Raw genomic sequence first — 20,301 nt, forward strand, 5'->3', positions numbered from 1 at the left:
ATCAGTGATACAATGTCCTGATCCTCTAACACATCTTAGTCTTTAAGTGCCATGAAATTCTTTATTTGTTTTTATTCCTTGCAACAAATGAACATTGCAAACCTCTCTAGATATTTTTTTTCTAAATTTCCACAGAAATATATATCACTCCAATAAATACTATCTCTAAAACAGCTGCAAAGTCTGGATGACCCTATTTTGATAGTTTGATTGCTCTTTTAATATGAGTTGGTTGGATAGCCACAGTCCCCTCCCAAAAGCTTGAAGAAAGATGTCCATCAGAATTTGAAGATGATAGCCCTTCTACCTCAGGTTAAGGATGTAAACAGACAGCAGAAAGTATTTTAAGTTGAGGTGAGGGAAACATATATTTCTGACTTATGACATTACCTAAAATGGGTGTGCCTTGGTTAAGATTTGTATAAGTTGTACATATTTGCTGTACTTGGATATATTACAAAGCCACTGGTGTCTACCATACTCTTGCCTAGAAGAAACAGAAGACTTGGGGGTTAGTCCAAAATGTATCACTCAACTATGGAGAATTCATATCAGTGTTTTAATTTATAGCAAAGTGGTCTATTTGGGTACAAAACATCTCAAACATTTCTTGATCTATATGGAAAGAGATCTTGTAGCACTTTTGAGACTAACTGAAAGAGAGAAGTTGGTAGCATGAGCTTTCATAGACTTGAGCCTACTTCCTCAGATGCATCAGGTGCAAGCAAGTGCATCTGAAAAAGTAGGGTCAAGTCTACAAAAGCGTGTGCTACCAATTTCGCTTTCAGTTAGTCTCAAAGGTGGTACAAGATCTCTTTTCATATTTTTACAGACTAACACAGCTATATCTTTGATTTGTTGATCTACTGTATCTTGGGGGGTTTTCTTTCTCTTTTGGCGCTTCACTGAAATCAGACTTACTGTCACATTTATGCTCTTTTGTCTTACTGTGAAGGGGATTCTGACTCCTTTCTTGTCTTGCATGGGAATCCTGGCTGGAACAGTGTTTCCACTGTGTGTTAGTGAGAACAGGCTATACTCATCAGCTACACCCTTTTTTATTGTCTTTAAGTACTTCCCATCTGCAAGATCTGTGGGACTCAGCACAAGGGCTTATGAGCCAAGAGAAAAATCACAGCTGTTTGTAATATACATGACAGACCTTTCTTCTTCTAGCTAGTGAATAGAAAAGAAACAGAGACTGAGAAAGAGTTACATTATTCCCCAGAGTACTGATGTACCACAATGAAATACTTAAATAAAGATTTTGATTGGTATGTCATTAATTTATTTGTGTGTATTGGGTTCAGCTTTTAAAATTAATATTTAATGTTGAATGGTTTTAGAAACGTGATAGCAAATTTTCAAGACAAGTACTCTCTGAATATGCCAGCCACATATGCTGGTGAAACATCAGGAAGAAACTCTTCTAGAACATGGCCACATAGCCCAAAAAACCCACCAAAAAAAAAAAAAACTATGGATGCCGACCATGAAAGCCTTTGACTCCACAATTTCCTCATTGTATGTTTTTAGCTACATGTGATGTAGTATATATTTTTATCTTGTAATCTACCTTGAATCCCAGTCTTGGGGAGAAATGAGGGGTATATATAAAGTAGTTAATTGATTAATGAACTGATTGGTAACAAAATGAATTTCAACATGCTCTGGTCAGGCCCCACCTAGAATATTGTGTCCAGTTCTGGGCACCACAATTCAGAAAGGACATTGAGAAACTGGAGCGTGTCCAAAGGAGGGCGACAAAAATGGTGAAGGGTCTGGAAACCATGCCCTATGAGGAACGACTTAGGGAGCTGGGGATGTTTAGCCTGGAGAAAAGAAGGTTAAGAGGCAATATGATAGCCCTGTTTAAATATTTGAAAGGATGTCATGTTGAAGAGGGAGCAAGCTTGTTTTCTGCTGCTCCAGAAAACAGGACCCGGAGCAATGGATGCAAGCTACAAGAAAAGAGATTCCATCTGAACATTAGGAGGAACTTCCTGACAGTAAGGGCTGTTCGACAGTGGAATGCACTCCCTCGGAGGGTGATAGAGTCTCCTTCCTTGGAGGTCTTTAAACAGAGGCTGGATGGCCATCTGTCAGGGATGCTTTGATTTGGATTTCCTGCATGGCAGGGGGTTGGACTGGATGGCCCTAGTGGTCTCTTCCAACTGTATGATTCTATGATTCTATGATTCTATGAACAGTGATAAACATAAAGTATTACATTTAGGCAGGAAAAATGAAATGGACAAATATTGGATGGGTGATTCCTGGCATGACAGCAATTGATGTAGATATGAACTAGTGGGTCTTAGCAAATTCACCATGAATCAATAGTATAATATGGCAGTCAACAAATGCCAATGCAATTCTAAGCTGTTTTAACAGGAATATAATGTCCAAACAGAAGAAATTATTAGCCTCACTCTGTTCTGCTTTAGTGAGATGTCACCTGGAATACTGTGTCCAATTCAACATTTCAAGGAGGATATTTATAAGTGTTACATGTTCGGAGGGTGACCAGGCCGGCATACAGACCGCCCCTTTGGGGCGGCCTGCACCCGCCCCTTTCCCCGACAGATCAGGGCCTGAGCTGCCACAGCAGCAGCCCCAGAGGCCCTGATCCACTGCTTTTCCTGGCCTCAGGGAAGCAGCAAAATGCCCCTTCCCCGTGGCCTGGAAAGGGGTGTCCTTGGGGCTTCATGCCCCAAGGACACCCCAACAGTGGTGGGGAGGCAGAGAAAGGGGCCACTTGGCCCCTTTCTCTTTTGTGTCACTGGCACAGCTGTGTAAAGGCTGCACCAGCAACACAAATGTGAAAGGAGCTCCAAAACGGAGCTGCTTCCAGCACTGCTGAAAGGGCGCCACAAGCGCCCTGCAGTGGCATGCGTGCGTCACACCTGTGCCGCTCCGTTTGGAGGCAGCATGGCCATGACATAGTAGTGGCAGCACCCATATAGACAGGGCACCACCATTACAATGCCACAGGTACATGCTAGGGTTGCAGGGCATCTGTAAAGGACACCCCGAGGCAACCCTAGCACGTATCCAGGCCTGGATACCGCCCAAGATAATAAAAGGTGTGGAAGTCAAGCCCTATAAGAAACAACTTGTGGAGCTGGATCTGGTCGCTTGGTGAAGAGAAGACTGAGTGATATGAGAAGTGATATTTGAATATGTGAAGGGATGCCATGTAGATCATGAAGCAATTTTGTTTCCTGCTGTTCCAGACTTGGACACAAACCAATGGATTCAAATGGCAAGAAAAGAGATTCCATCTAAACATTAGGAAGAACGTCTTGATGGTAAGAGCTACTGAACAGTGGGATAGACTGCCTCAAATGATTAGTAGAGTCTTCCTTTAAGCACAGGTTGAATGGTCATTTGGAGTGCCTTACAACTCTATAATTCTTTGAGAGTGGAGTAAAGACAGGGAAGATCCAGTCACAGGATGCACTTTGATCAATCCATCCTTTTTTTTTTTTAAGGCACCTGTATGCGCAGATTCTGTCAAATTAAAAACCTCCTCTGTGTGTGTGTGTGTGTGTGTGTGTGTGTGTGTGTTGTGGGTATTTGGATCTGTGCAGGTTATGATCTTCCCTTGGCCCCGTTTTCAACACCAAAATGCAAGCTAGTGCCATCTCTGCATCCTGTATCCCCCCTCCTTGCCACCCCAGAATGCCTCATACACATGTAATAATAATAATAATAATAATAATAATAATAATAATAATAATAATAATAATAATAATAATAAATTCCTCACCTCGGAATGCTAGAAAAGGATGCGATGCCATGCATTCTTTGCTTTCTAGGCTATCCCTGAATTCCTTAGAGACAATAGCAAAAGCATTCTGTGTATCAATTTGCCAATTGGAAAGCGAAACATTGTAACATTCGCATTGGAGCACTCATTGCAAAGGAAAAAAAGTTTTTTGTAAAGTGTCCTTTGCAGCATTTCTCCTTTGCTGGAAGTGAGGAAATGAAACGGAAAATGGACAAGCAGCTAGCAACATTCTATCTGTCTATATATCTAATATATATCTACTACCTGAAGCAAAAAACATGCACATTTTTTGCCAAAAATAATTTTAAAAAATATAAAAAAATGGGGGGGGAAGGTGCCTGGTGCGAGCTCCGTTCATGCCCTCTCTCTGACCTGCCCTGCCCTGAATTGACAATTCGTCCTGCTTATGTTCTCTTAAGAGGAGGTTTGCCATTGCCTTCCACTGAGGCTGAGAGAGAGAGTGCCCTGTCAGTTCCAACTAAAGTAGACCCGTGGAATCAATTGGAAATGAAAGGGAAATATAGTGCAGGCATTCTGACTGTAGCATCCGCATATTGGTGGATTCCATCTATCCAGCCATTTGTATGGGGTTGTTTCGCATGGCTTTAACTGTTTTTAATTGTTAACTGTTTTATTGTTTTTTGTAATTGGTTATTGTGTATGCTGGGGAACTGGGTTATGATGATTTAATTGTTTTGTTTGCTTGTTGTGCACCGCTGTGATCTTTGGAATAGCGGTATAGAAATAAATTATATTATTATTATTATTATTATTATTATTATTTAACACAAATAATAATAATAATAATAATAATAATAATAACAATAATAATAATAATGGCTCTTAAGTTCCAGGAGCAAGAGGAAATGAAAGTAGCACAAGCAAGCACACAAACATTCCATGTCACCCAAAAAATCATGCGCATAGACTGCCAAAAAAAAAAAAAAAAAAGCGAGAGAGGCTCCTTCCGCAGCCTGATTTCCCTACATCCCTCCTCCGGCTTGGCCCCACAGCCCAATTTCCCTTGGCAATCCTCCTCCTCCTCCTTCTTTCCGACCCTCCCCTCCCTCTGACCTGCCCTGAATTGACCCTTCCCCCTCTTCCTCCTCCTCCTCCATCACTTTTTCCAGACCCCCCTGCCTCCCTCTGACAGCCCTTTGCAGACCTCGTCAGTCACCCTGATTTCACCTTTTTGCCTCCTGTGACCCCAATTCCCCCTTTTTGCCTCCTGTCACCCCACCTCCTGTCAGATTCCCCTTTTTTCCATCCTTCCTTCCTCCTCCTCCTCCTCCTCCTCCTCCTCCTTCTCCAATGAAGGGGAAGGAATGCTCTGACATTAAATCCCTCCCCTGAACTTGATCCAATCATGATCGGGGGCAAGTTCATATTCAGCAGAACTCAGGTTTTTTCAAAAGAAATGGCTTTTGCCCCAATTGCAAATGTCCCGCGCTAAGGGGCATTTGACACGAAACGCTTGTGCATGCCTCGACATGGATTGTGAAAGATATGGAGCCAATATGAACTTCACGTGCAAGAATTGATTTCTGATCCATGGTAAAGTGTAGTCTAAATGGGCCCTCAAAATGGATTATTTCTGCAGTGTTTTGAACCTAAGTCTCTTTTCCACCCTTAATACTGATTTCAGTAAGTGAATATTTAACCTATGTTCATGAGCAAGCACTGATGTTAATATAAAGTCAGATGACAAGTTGTCCCTGTGCTGAATGATACTGCAGTCTAAGTACAAGTCTAGGGTTTACTGCAAATCAGGTTTTTCCAGTTTAAAAAAATAATAATTTGGTACAATCAAATTTATTAACTTGTAACCAACCTATTTAGTCATGCCAATGTTCTGAACTACAGTTTTTTTGGATTAATCTACATTGCAGTTTCTAATACATTCTTTTCATTTGTATGAACATTGGTGTAATCATACTGTTGGGCATCAGTTGTCATATAATGCAGTTATGTATTACAAAACATTTCAGTAGTTCAGGGAAGTTGCACTCTACTTAGCAACAATAGGAGTTGTTACACCTAGGACACTTTATGTTTGTGTTTTTCAAATCCTCTCTCAGAAGATCTCACTTCCTCTAGATACAACGGACAATCAGCAGCTTAAGCCAGTTTGCTAAGAAAAGCCCTCACATCCTCTAAGAAATCCTATCTTTGTCCAGTGATTCTCTGCTATAATATAGTAGAGAATATAAAATACAGAGAAAAGATACATCCCAAAAATTACCGCTGTAAGTACACTAGATGGTGTTTCCTTTTAAAGCAAGGGTGGGAAATTTTATCAAGGACTGGAGAGCATTTTCCAGGCTGACAAGCTGCTCAAAGGAGACAGGGCATAAGGAGCAGGGGTCAGGGCTGAATAGAAATGTTTTATAAAGGTTTTATAAATAGATAATAGTAATTATTATGTTAATAGATCAATTTTAAGCCATTAAAGATTATTTTATCACTTCCCCCAAGCCCCCTAATATAAAAAGATCAACTGAAATGCATTGAAGATTTTAAAAAGTAATTATTTGTACAATAAATTTAATCCATTAAAGGATAACTGAAAATGAACTTTTAGAACCATGCACATTAAATTTGCTTAATGTGGCAGACATACAGAAAGCAGCAACTGGTTGAAAGTCTGTGGTGTAAATGTTGTACATTTTTATCTATGGTGCAGGAAGAGAGAGTCCCAAAGGATACTAGCAAGTGTCTTTCAGGAATTTACTGGATGATATTTCAGGAAGAGTTGTTGCAGAAAAGAATGCTGGGGAAACAGACTTGTAATTAAAAGTTTTCTTTTTACATAATCAGTGTGAGTAAGGTGGCCAAAAAGATTTTCCCTTTAGATAAATGATTATAGAGCAAGCAATGGAGTTAGCAGTTTGTTGATCATTTTTGGCAGGAAACTGCACTGCCAATTTTTTGTGGCATTCTTAATGAAGAGTTTTGAGGAGGCAGCAGCAGAAAAGGGCTTGGCAAGCCACACAGGGCCTGTGGGCTGCACTGTGTTCACCAATCCTATTTATCAAGAACCCAAAGATGAGATCTTCCAGATGTGGCAGATGGTCAGCTGGTATCTCCTTCACTGGGCTCCGTGGAAGAAAAAATGACAGCAGTTCACTGGCTTGGAGGAAAATTCTGACCTATATTTTCCCCTCTGGCCAAGAGGGGAATGAGGAATGTGTCTCTGCTAAGCTTCCAAGGGCTGTTACAGTCAACTGGAAAGGAGATGTGGGACAAATCCATCAGCTCTCCCTGCTGCTGTGAGCTCAATGGACATAAAGCTGCAACTGCACTTTCTTTTGCAACCACTATTTCATTAATATTAACATCTGGATTTAAGGGGTTAAAAGAAATTTTTGACTCAGTGGTTAATTAATGCTTCAATGAGTTCTTTGCCTTTCTGATGCTTTTGGGAAATGCTGAGGATTATTTTTAAGGAATGTCAGGATTATAGGCTGAAAGCAGAAAGTCTTATAAATCTATGTGAAAAGGGGGGGAAAGAATAAAGTTTTTAAATACTGTAGGTAAAGATACAGATACTGAAATGGTGAAAGTAATATTTTAAACTGAAAGAATGGTTGCTTTTGCATATACTTTACAATTAAAGTTGGGTTTTATAAAGAAAGGGGGGAAAAAGAAAAAGACTGGATTGTTTTGAGAAAGTGAAGTTTGTTTTGACTGGAAGTTGAAACAAGAGGAGTTTGACATTGTTACATCATAACAGAGGTGCTGCTGCAGGGCAGCGAGGCTAACACTTTATATGCCAATATTTTGTTAAACAGAAGAATGAAAAAAAATACAATTACAGTTAGCCCTCTGTTTTCGCAGGCGATCCGTTTTGGACCCCCCTGCAAAAATGGAGGCTCGTGCATATTCAGGCCCCATAGGCTTGAATGGGTTGTGCCCCTGTGCACGTGGCCCATGTGCACGCACCTGGCACACATGTCATTAAAAATAGCAGAGGTCGCCTCTCAGCGGATATTCAAGGTTGTGGATCTCACATCCACAGGTTAGGAAGGGTGACTGTATTCAGTGAGGAGGAAGAAAGTGTGATTTGGCAATTGTTTTGAGAAGAATGCAACTTTTTCAAAAACTCCTTTAAGAAAAATTGTTTAGGGCATTATCACACCAGCTCCTTTCTCGCTGCAGTCATGCACATAAAACGGCAACATACCAAATTTGGAGCAGCTACCACTACACATCTTTCAGCCATGTGACTGGGGCCGCTATCTCCATCACACTCTCTTCCAGTCCTCTCCCTTAACCCCACCCTCATTCCCTTATACCTTACCCAGCATGTCTTTGGGTTTTTAAATTTATTTTTAAAAACTTTTTGCATGCAGTTATGGAGCCCAGCAGCCCTGACTCAAACTTTTAAAAAGCTTCACGGCTTCAGAGCTCTGAAACTTTATGAAAAAGAGGTTGTTGTTTTTTTTGTAAGCGAGGAGGAAAGCCACGTGTGATCATCTCCTTAGATAACTTGTCTGAAAAAATGTACATTTGAAAAACATAATGGGAGAAGCAGAGGAATCAATTGATTTCTGTATGGAAGAGTGTTTCCTCTTCAGGTTCTGTATGGAAGGATATTTCCTTCCCATCCAGTGCAGTCCATATGTTCTGTATTCTGTATTCTCTGGCATCTCCAGCCTGATTCAAAGTAAATGGGGACACTTTTTACTTCAGAGAATCACCCTCACACATGGATTGGATGTGTGTTTCACCCATCTTGGCCCTGTACATCATGTAAACAGGTCAGTGCAGGTATGGGGCAGGAATGTTTCCTTTCCTCTGTGAAGACAGGGACCTTGTCTCAATGAACAGAAACAGCTCTTAAACCTGAAGTGCATTATCTGGAATATGGTGGATGGTTTAAATGTTAGGCTTAGGCTGAACTGGCCTAATTGCAAACCAGTGCAATCACTGCCTTTTCATCTCCATCTGCTAAGCAGAGCCTGATATGGTAAGAATGAATGCGTCTTGGCAACTAATAATAGAAATACCATATGCTCAGATGGTTAAGGAACAGTTCCTAATATCAAAAAGAAACAAATACTGTATACACTTTTTGTCTTTCTGTTTTAAATTTGCTGTTGTTTTAAATATAGCCAGTGACCTGAAGCAAATATGCATTGTACTGAACTGAGTCATTTCAGTTACAGAAGCATCTCATTATCGAAAATAATGGCATTTTCAGAGGATAAGATAGACTATACTCAAACTGCCATATCAATTTATTTAATTATTTTACTGCATGTGAAAACCCCGTGATAGGTTTGCCTTTAAGCTGGAAACAACTTGAAGGCACATAACAACAGTTATGTTAACTACTACAATTCCTTTTTATCTCAATGAATTTTAAAAAATCAAAATTTTACTTTATTTGTTCTCTGTTTTTAAAAGAGAAGAACAGCAGATGGGCAGTAAATAGTTCAACAAAGGCCTAGTATCCTTCACCACTGTCCAGATTCTTTATTCCAGCAAGAGAAAGGACCAAGCAACTCAATAGCCACTCGTGTGGAAACTGCAGCTGTTGTGGTAAAATTTATGCTGCCACTTTTATAATGTGGTAAAGATTTTGTGAGTCTTTAAATCAATTATCTCTACTTGGGGACGTTTTTACTATTTAAAATAGCTGACACAAAGCAAATGCAATTGTTTCAACATCTGTCCCTCTGAGATTTTTCTCCTGTAGCTCTTGCTCACATGCATTCAGTTACTGCAAGAAAGATAACAGATGTAACTTTGCACTGTGTTTAGTAGAAAAATTAAAGATGGATGTGCCTTTGTACTTATTTTTCTGCATGCTTAATCATTACATGGATGTGGCAGTTAGCTTTTTGTAAGAATCAAAAAATACAGGAATGTAATTAGTGTGAATCTTTAGGGAACAATTAGTGGTGGCCTTTAATAGGAATGGTCGGCCCTTCTTATACATAGATTTTTATAAACGGATTCAAGCATCCATGGTTTGAAAATGTTCCAAAAAAGTATAAATTTCAAATATCAAACCTTGATTTTCCATTTTTTATAAGGGACACCATTTTGTTATGTCATTATATTTAATGGGACTTGCACATAGTGGCTTGAGCACTGGTCTGTGACTCTGCAGACCAGGGTTTGAATCCCTATCGAAACCTACTGGGTGACCTTGGGCACATCACACACTCTTAGCCTCAGAAAACCCCATCATAGCTTTGGCTTAGGATTTGCATAAGTCAGAAACAACTCGAAGGCACATAGTAATAACAAGAGTGTTCAACGGAAGGAACTGGCAAATCTGCCTCGGAGTATCTGTTGCCTCAGAAAACACTACAAAATTCATGGGGTCTCCATATGTTGACAGGCTACTTGAAGGCACACACACACACACACACACGACAGAAGATACTTTTAAAGTGCTCTCCACATTTTGTTCCAAGGCTAAAAGGACTGAACTATGTTTTCATATGAACGAAACAAGAGATTGCAGGCTGGAATATAATTATTCCACACAGTGTATTTACTTCGATCAACCGATGGTTATGCTTTGCTTTGTTATATTCATGTAATGCTTTGTGACTCTAGTCTCTATTCTTATACCAGCAAAATAGGAACGAAAACAAAATCCAGTATAAAAAAGAGATACTGTACTGTAGTAATAATGTCAGCCACTCACTAGCATGCCAGCCCCTGGTGCAGCCAGTGTGGCGTAGTGGTTTGAGCATTAGCGGTGGTGGAGACTAGGGTTCGAATCCTGACTTGGCCATGGAACCCCACTGGGTGACCTTGGGCAAGTCACACTCTCTTAACCTCAGAGGATGGTGATGACAAACCCCTCTGGATAAATTGCCAAGAAAACCTTGTGATAGGTTCACCTTAGGGTCACCATAAGTTGGAAACAACTTGAAGGCACACAGCAGCCTGTATGTAGCAGCCATTTTTCCAGTAGAAAATGACTGGGGTACCCATGATCCCAACACAGGTCTTGTCCATATATCAAATGGGAAATGTTGGGGTGAACACACATTTTGTAAGGGAGAGGGCCAGATGCACAGCAAAAGAGGAAGAGTCCAATTCTAGAATCATGAAAAACATCCATGGGAGCTGCCTGGTTGCTCAATGGGACACCAAAATACAGTGGGGTGCAGAAAATGTGATTGTGCAGAGTTCCTGGGATGGCAAAGCTTCTGGGGGATTTCTGTCAGTATTAGATGCAGGAAAAGAACATCGGGGCTTTAGCTAGAGCAACTCCCTAACTACACAGCAGAAAGACTGACAAGGGAGGCTAGTCTCCCAAACACCAGTAAAAGAGCCACTCCTTTGTTATCTCTCTCTCTCTCTCTCTCTCTCTCTCACACACACACACACACCAATACCAGATACTTCAATGGGCCTTGAAATGGTCCGGTAGTACAAGATATTGAAAAATACATGCAATATAACAATCTGGCTACCATAATGGAAGAAGAGAGGGAGATGTTAAATCACCCAATAACACCAAAAGAAATTCTTGATGTAATAAAGGAAAGTAAGAATGGTAAGGCACCAAGCCCTGATGGCCTAACGACAATATATTATAAAACATTTCAAGATATTCTAATCAGCCCAATGACTGACTTGATAAATAATATTAAAGAAGGAACCATGCCACAAACTTGGGAAGAAGCAAACATAATATCGATTGGTATAGAAGGAACAGATCAAACAAAAACAGAAAATTATAGGCCAATATCCCTTTTAAATGTTGATTACAAACATTACACCTCGATACTTGCCCACAGAATGAAGGAGGTGCTAAAAAGATGGATCCACTAGGATCAAAGAGGTTTTCTCCCTAGGAGACAAATAAGGGATAACCTAAGATGTGTATTGGATATTGTTGAACATTACGAGGTACATAACGAAAAGAAACTAGCTTTGATATTTATAGACCTCAAAAAAGCATTTGATAATGTTCACTGGAATACGATTTGGGAAATATTTAAAAAAATAAAAATCAGCGATAACAGAATGATTTAAAATAGATAAAAAAGAAGGATTTCAAGAAAAAAAGCCAATGTTTAAAGATGACAATAAAGCATTGTCAAGAACGTATAAATATCTCTTGAAACTGTATACAGAGGATGAGATAATAAAGGAAAACATGATAAAACGGGCAGAAATTTTTGGATACACTTTAGAACTCGAACAATGGGGAAAACATGGGTTAAGAGAATAAATTATACACAATATCAAGATTTAAGAGAAAATTACTATAAAATTTTTTATCGCTGGTATTTAACACCAGATATTATAAATAAAAGGACAGTAAAAGGAGGACAGTAAAAGCTTACGGTAATATATCAAATCACTGTTTGAAATGTAAAAAAGAAAAGGGGACCCTCTATCATTTATGGTGGAGTTGTGATATGATGAGAAAATACTGGAAAACAATCCAAGAAGCAATCAACAAGATCCTTCAGATAAATTTAAAATACAGACCTGAAATTTTCCTATTAAATATGGTGGATGAATGGAATGGAAAAAAACAATGGCAAAGTCCTTTTTCATTTGATTGTGGCAGCAAGAATAATTTTCACTAAACATTTGAGAAAAGAATCAATTCCTGACGTAAAAGAATGGGAACAAAAGATATACGAAATAATAGTTATGGACAGACTATCCAGAAGTTTAAATTATGACAGTTCAGAAACTTATTTAGAAAACTGGGGCAAAGTTATAGATTATTTAATTTCCCAAAGGGGTCAAGCATGTAAATATATATATAAGAAGAATGAATCACAAAATAATTATAGAAGTCAATGTTGTTCAATTAGAGTAAGAAATTATGGATTATGTTTTATAAAAAGATCACGAACTATTTTCTATTTTATAATCTGGAGTTAAACCAACATAAGGGTTTAAGATGTAATAGAAATGTGATATTTATAAGTTAAAAGAAATATTTGTGTTATAAACTTGAATAAAGAATATAGATAGTAATAGATTTAGGAAGACAGAAATCAGGGATTTGCAAACCACGAAAACTTAAAAATATTAACTATTTTCATGGAATGGCTGGAAGAAACAAACAACAAAAGTTAACATTGTGAATTCTATATAAAAACAATAGAAAATTAGTAGTAAGCCTTTGAAACGTAGAAAATAAGGAAGTCAATGCATATATTGTTTGTCTCATATTTGTAGTTATGTTATTATTTTTGTTTTTGTCAAAGGGTTATGACTGAGATTTTATTTTGTGCTAAGTATGGATGGATGTAATTGTTGTATGTATATTTAATAAAAACAAACAAACAAATAAAAAGAAATGTTCCGGTAGTGTGCTGCTTCATCACATTGTAGCACTGCATACCACTGGTGCCATAAATCTCATACATCAGCCTTCCATTTAATTCCCTTGTCATAATGGATATAGTAGTAAACCTTTGCAAGTTAGCATAATTTAAGGTTAGGTGCACACTGTAAGTGATGAGTCTGGGAGCTATTACAGTTGCCTTCAGTTGCATAGTTATAGTCTTGAAACAAAGGCTATAAGTATATCATATTAGTCTCAGGGAATACTGGATGACAGGATGACAAGAATGTAATCCTGCAATTTTTTTCTCTTCGGGAAATAATAGAAAACCCTGAAGGAGTTCTTTATGTTGTCCACATGCACATTTCATCATATGAATAACCAGAAATCTGAATTTTATTAAAGCAGACAAGTCAGTGGGTTCCTTTGTTCCTCAAGAACCATTTGCCTGGATATTCAGAGTCAACTGAAATTCTGTAACTATTCTCATCTCACTGTGAAAGGAGGACAGTAATTTTAATCAGCAAATATTCCACTGTAAACTGCCTGCCCTAATTGGCCCAGGAATCCCTCGCAATTTGTTGCAACTTCTCATGTGAAAAAAGAGGAGAGGTTTAAAAATTGCATAAGTCTGCAGAAAACACAGACTACACTGTACTTTGACAAACATTTGTTACAGTTAAGGGGAAGGTTGCTTCACCAGTGAAATATTTTGCTGCCTTTTTGCCTTTTGGTTCTTTTAATTATACATTAGATAGCAAACAGACATATTTTTAAGTTACATCCAGAAAATTGCAAGCTAGGTAAATGTTGCCACAGGACTGTGGAATTAACAGGAAGACGTAGAGGAATCCATGGCAACATTAAAAAGAAGCAGAGGCCCCATTCCCATTTACATTTAAAGTGGTTTGTGATTTGCCTTCACTCTGTGTCAGTGAATCGATTCCAAAAGGTCCGTTGTTCCCACTATGAAAGTGGATCTTTTCATTATCCCCTTGTAATCACTGCTTTTTTGGCACGATTGTCATCCCCACTAGTTTGCGTCACTTCAAAATGCATGTCAATTATCTGCACATCATTGGCGACTTAAGTGGCAGCCCTGCTTGGGAACTATATATTTTTTTAAAAAATGATAGATTAGATTCATTGGTTTTGCAACTATTTGCCTCACTGAGCTGCTGTCGGCCCGATCACCCAGCTTGCTGCCTGAGTACAGTAACTGCAAATAGTTGCAAAATCAATGACTCGAACCTTCTATCAATTTTTTAAAAAACCATGCGCCCATAGGTCTCACCAGCAGCACAAAGGCAGTGCTGAGGGGGTGGATGGTTGGTGGATCTACTAAAAACTGAGGAGGGATGATAAACACCCCTCTGCCATTACTTCCTCTCCTTCAAAATGATGTGATTCAGATCCATCATTCCCACTTGTTGAACATACTTCAGAATCTATTTTTTTTTCCAAAAGAACTGTCAAAGAACTAGTGTCAGGAAAGAGCAGGTTTTTTGCATTTGGTTCGCTTCATCGCAATTGAAACTAATCACAGTAAGACTGGAACCAGTTTCAAATGGGAACGATGGTCATATAACCCGATCAGCAATTCGCTTTAAATCATAGTGGGAACATGGCCAGTGTTTAGTTCAGCAAGGTACTTTTACTCCATAATCCTATACATACAGTGGTCCTTCCTTTTGCGTGGGGGATCCGTTCTGGACCCCCCTGCATAAAAGAAATTCTGCATATGCTCGAGCCCCATTATAAGTAATGGGGCTCATGTTCATGGCAGTGTGGTGGTGCGGCAGCGCGCGCACACCATGGGCACGTGCACCATTTCTCCTTCCGGTATGCAGCGGCTCTACTTCCATCGCTGCTTTCAGCGTATGCACCCGCGTATGACACGGGCACACAGTATTTACCTGATAGTAAGCCCCATTGGAAATAACAGTACTTATTTCTGAGTAAACATATAGCCTGCAATCCTGTCGATCAGTCCCAACTAAAGTGAACCCATTGAATCAGTTGTTGAATGGTGCATCAACACATAGGTAAATCCCATTGATTTGATGGACCTACTCTTCTCAGGAAGAACAACAGGATTTAGAGCACTTTTCAGCACATGTAGTTCCATGGCTTTCTGTGATGTTCAGTTGTTGTTTTGTACTTTGAGCAGTGCTTTCTGTGTGTTTAGGCATTTCCCTCATATGGTTGCTACGCTTGGGGGGAAAAGGGGGGGGGGCTATAATCTTTCTACACCTACTGACTGTTTTCTTGACAGCTATACTTGAAAGTTTATCCAGTTAGAAACCAACATGGTGCCAAGCACAAACACAGGAAAACATGGCCTCTTTGCTCATAAGAAACAGCAATCAATATGTGTCAGAGCCATACACTTTGATCTTTCTGCAATGCACCGTTGAATTTGTACAGTGGCTTTTGAGTGCTGCTGCTGTATTAGAAGGCCTACAAGACTTTTGTTTCAATATCTCTGCTTTTCTGCATTCATTCTACTGGAAAGTTGTTTCTTCGGAGTCACAATGAATGGGAATATTTAAAGAAATTAAAGGTCTACCCAGGCATACCTCAGAGTGCACCTACACAAGAAATAATGCAATTCAATAGCACTTGAACTGCTATGGCTCCATCCTACAGGATAGTGGGATTTGTAGTTTTGTGAGGCACCAGCACGTTTTGGAAAAGAATGACCTTGTAAAACTAAAAATCCCAGGATTCCATGGGACGGAACTATAGCAACTAAAGTGGTGGTGTCAAAGTGCATTATTTCCACATTGTGAAGTCAAAGGTTTTGTGGCTGGCATGCATGGTTTTTCTGAGTTTTTCGGGCTATGTGGCCATGTTCTTGTTCCTGACGTTTCACCAGCATCTACAGCTGGCATTTTCAGCAAATGATGCCAGCCACAGAGGCTGGCCAAACGTCAGGAACAAACTCTTCTAGAACATGGCCACGTAGCCCCCCGCCCCCAATAAAACCATTTATTATTTATTATTCCATCTCCCTGAACAGCAAAACAGAGAGGAAAGGGTGGAGAGTGAATTAGGCTGCATCCGCACTGCAGAAATAATCCAGTTTGACACCACTTTAACTGCCATGGCTCAAGGCTATTGAATTTTGTAGTTTGTTGTGGCACCAGCAACAGGAGCCTAATTCAGCTTCAATTTGATTCCAACTTTTCAAAGGGTTGTCCAAGGTGCTGAACCTTATTTTGTGAACAGAGTTTGGCACCTTCAGTTCAGCTCCTTTAATGTCTGGAGCATATTCACTGCTCCATTCCCATGGGAGTCACTAGCCACAGCTGGGTGCAATAAGTTTTGGCTTGTGCCAGTTTAGGCTTGAGTTTTACTTAGGCTGAATGTCTGCTACAGGAGATGCTCAGGAACTCTGCATTCCCTACAGGTTTTCTGTGGCATAGAAGCTGGGCTTTTTCATCGAGTCAAAATGGAAAAGATTCAAAGATATATGTTAGTCTTTAGAATCAGTATGTAGAGAGATCTTATAGCTGATGTAAGATCTCTCTACATACTGATATAATATAGTGCCTTTGAGACTAACTGAAAGATGCATTGGGGGAAGCAAATTGAAGTCTAGGAAAACTCATGCCGCCAACTTGTTTCGTTCAGTTAGTCTCAAAGGTGCTACAGGATCTCTCTTCAAAACTGAAAGGATTACATTACAAACAGTAGGATTCTACTTTAACTACGATGGCTGGAAAACTGGGATTTGCAGTTGAGGAAGGGTGTTTGGGATCCTCAACCCAAGAGCTGTAGTACTTTTCCAAACCACACACCCCAGGTTTCCACAGGATGCAGCCAGGGTAGTTTAATTCCCTTGTCATCCTTTAAGGGAATTATAGTGCTATAATTGGGTCGCATGTGAAAGGACTTTGCCATGTGTTTGGCGCAGAGGACATCTGACTGGTGTCCATACTTGCGTATTATGCCAGCGTTAGGATGAAGTCACTTGTGACTGAAGATGGGGCGAGCTTGTTTTCTGCTGCTCCAGGGACTAGCAGGGCCCAGCAGAGCAAGGGATGCAAACTACAGGGAAAGAGCTTCTACCTCAACATGAGGAGGAACTTCCTGACACTAAGAGCTGTTCAACAGCGGAAAGCATTCTGTGTTGAAGGTTTTTGGAGGTTTTTAACTTTGGAGGTCTTTGAACAGAGGCTGAATGGCCATCTGTGGGGTATGCTTTGAATGTGAGTTCCTGCATGGCAGAATGGGGTTAAACTGGATGACTCTTGGGGTCTCTTCCAACTGTGATTCTTGAATATCCTGAAGCAAACTTTTTGTTCACTTCTCAGAAAGGAAAAAGTGTGTAAGAAGCAGGGACTATGTAGGGCAGTGGTTCCCAGCCTGTGGGTTGGGATCCCTTTGGGGGTCGAATGATCCTTTCATGGGGGTTGCCTGAGAGCACTGGAAAACACCTATTTAATTACAGTTAATGAAGCAGCAATGAAAATAATTTCATGGGTTTGGGTCACCACAACATGAGGAACTGTATTAAAGGGTCGTGGCGTTAGGAAGGTTGGGAACCACTGATGTAGGGAATTATTGTATGGCCTACTCCCAGCCAGCACTGGCCATCATTCAGAGAGAGCTGTAGTCCAAAAAGTAACTTAGACCCAGGTATGTGGGGGGGTGTTGTGTGCCTTCAAGTGGTTTCTGACTTGTGGCAACCCTGAGGAGAGCCTATCCTGGGGTTTCCTTGGCAAGATTTGTTCAGAGGAAGTTTGCCATTGCCTTCCCCTGAGGAGGCTGAGCTGAGAGAGTGTGACTGGCCCAAGGTCCCTCAATGGGTTTCATGGCTGAGTCAGGACTTGAACCCTGCTCTCCAGTGTGACTGCAGTCCAAGAAAGGGAGTGGGTGAGAAAAGTGGGCGGCTGATCTGGGATGGAACTGGTTCTCCTTCAAAGCTCCTTGTTGTAATTGGAGCCTTTTCCAGGAGCGCACAGGAACTGCCCCTGAGAGAGACAGTGTGACCCAGGGTCCTCCTATTCCTGGACACATCCTCCATGTGCCACCTTCAGTCCAGGAGCAATGCCCAAAGGGCCTCCCTTCGGAGCAGCACTAAGAAGCAGGCAACTGTCTTTCTCTGGGGGTTTCCAGCTTGGTTTTTGTCAGGTCCTCCACTTTCCTCCCTTTGGAGCATGGCTGGGAAGCCTGCGCAGACAGTTCTCTGTTTCTGTGGTTGCGCCCTCCATCTTTCTGGCCTGTCCTCCATTTCTGGTGCTGTGCCTGGCCCTGCTTTGCAGGGAGGGGGGCCCTGGTCACTAGAGAAGTGTTTGGGGTTTTTCCTTTGGCTGGGTGCTGTGTCTCTCTCTTTGAGCAGCACTAGTTGAGAAGCATTCACTGGCACTCCTCCTCGAATGCAAAGATATTCTAGCCCTGTGAGTCGGCAGAATCAGTGGCAGACTCCGTGAGAGAGACTGGCAGCAGGAGCTTTCCGGGACCTCAGTCTGCTTCCTCAGATGCATTTGGGGGAGTGGACCGAAGTCTAGGAAAGTTCATGCTGCCAACTTCTGCTTTTCAGTCAGTCTCAGAGGGGCTGCAAGGCATCCTCCTCCTCCTCCTCTCCAACTGCATCTGAGGAAGTGGATTCTAGCCTGGGAAAGCGGCTGCTGCTGCCGCCCCTTCTTCCTTCCCTGCAGGGCCTCAGAGGCGCTGCTGCTGCTGCTGCTGCTGCCAGACCCCTCTCCCTCGGACTCCAGGCGGCTCAGTTGGGCCGCCACTCGGGGCCCGGAGGGAGGGAGGGAGGGAGGCGGGCTCCTGTCCTGTCCCCCGGAGGGGCCTGGGGGGCTGGGCGGAGGCGGGGCAGCCTGGGCCGGAGTCCGGGGGGGAGCCCAGAAGAGCCGGGCTGCCGGTGGCGTCGGAGGCGTCGGCGTCGGCAGAGGATGTGGCGCCCTTCTCCTTCTTCCTTGGGGCGCCGTCGGGAGTGGCTCCCCAGCGCCCTGGCGCTGCACTTCGGGGGCCTGGGGGCGGAGGGGAACGAGGTGGCGGTGCTGGCGACGGGGCTGGACCAGTACCTGCAGGAGCTCTTCCACCACCTGGACGCCCCGGGCACAGGCGCCCTCCCCCGGCAGGACTTCCAGGCCCTCTGCCGGGTGCTGGGCCTCCCCGACGGGGAGCAGGAAGAAGGCGAGGAAGAGGAGGAAGGCCGGGGCCTGTGCCGAGGGCTCCCCGCGGAGCTGACCTTCCGCCAGTTCCACGCCCGGCTCTGCGGCTACTTTGGCGCCCACCAGGAGAAGGCCGAGGGGGGCCCCGGGGGGAGCCTGGCCCGGATGCCGCTGGGGCCCGAGACGGAGCACATCCAGGCCCAGATCCGGCTCCGCAGCCCCCTCCGACGACGCCGGCGCCACCATCGCCGGGAGAAGGAGGCTCCGCGCCCAGGGGGGCAGCCGGCAGCCGGGCCAGCCTCCTCCCCCTGCTGCCCGAGCCGGGAGTGCTACGAGGAGGTGGTGGCGCTGGAGCAGGCCGAGGACCGCATCCTGAGGCTGGAGGACGAGAACGCCAGCCTCCGCGAGCTGGTCGAGGACATGCGCGCCGCCCTCCAGAGCAGCGACGCCCGAGCCCTCGCCCTCCAGGTCCGGCCCCAGCCCCTCCCTTCCCTCCCTTCCCTTCCCCTCCGCCGCCGCCAGAGCAGGGCTCCTCCTTCCCTCAGCATACGGAGATCACTAAAAGTTGAGAAGAGAAGTGTGTTTAGGGTTGAGGGTCTGAAATCAGGTGCCCCTGTTTCCAATGATTTTGTAACAAGCTGATCAACAAAGAACCAACCCAGCTGGGCCTTGGAAGTTGCAGTCCCCTCCGCCCCTCCTTGAAAAGAAAGCTTTCAAGTACAGGATGCACTTTGGGGCTGCCTTTGGCACTGAGCGTGTGTTTATCTTTGGACCGGACAGAAGGAAAAACGTGTAATGTATCAATTAGCTTCCAAGATCAGCATAACTGATCGATCAATATGATCTATCAAGTGTGTGAGCTCCTCACACACACGATCAAGATAGTTGATCTATCGATATGACTTGATTTCAAGGCCAGGCAAAGATGGAAAATACATAGGAAGAGCATGATTATTATTTTTTGTATAAGATAAGATACTTTGTGGAAATGTTTTGAGATCTGTTTTCAGAGGGTTTCTGGTTGGATAACATAATTTTAGACTTCAGCCCAACTTCTGTTTGCTTATTTCTAGACCATATTGATTTTAATAGAA

The 20,301-nt window shown here is 42.4% G+C and overlaps 2 protein-coding genes across 2 annotated transcripts in view; one reads left to right on the plus strand and one right to left on the minus strand.

The window, feature by feature from the left end:
- Nucleotides 1-19,183, minus strand: part of CFAP92 (cilia and flagella associated protein 92 (putative)) — a 90,274-nt gene extending 71,091 nt beyond the window's left edge. Inside the window, exon 1 of the mRNA XM_042455481.1 lies at nt 19,118-19,183. The gene's annotated coding sequence lies outside the window, so the exon portion shown is untranslated. The remainder of the gene's footprint in view (nt 1-19,117) is intronic.
- The window catches only part of EFCC1 (EF-hand and coiled-coil domain containing 1), a 104,344-nt gene continuing 90,778 nt past the window's right edge, over nt 6,736-20,301 (plus strand). The window contains exons 1-2 of the mRNA XM_042447471.1: nt 6,736-6,864; nt 18,743-19,675. Of these exons, the coding sequence (XP_042303405.1) occupies nt 6,736-6,864; nt 18,743-19,675 (1,062 nt within the window). The remainder of the gene's footprint in view (nt 6,865-18,742; nt 19,676-20,301) is intronic.

Source organism: Sceloporus undulatus, chromosome 2 (genome assembly GCF_019175285.1).
Source record: "Sceloporus undulatus isolate JIND9_A2432 ecotype Alabama chromosome 2, SceUnd_v1.1, whole genome shotgun sequence".
NCBI lineage: Eukaryota > Metazoa > Chordata > Lepidosauria > Squamata > Phrynosomatidae > Sceloporus > Sceloporus undulatus.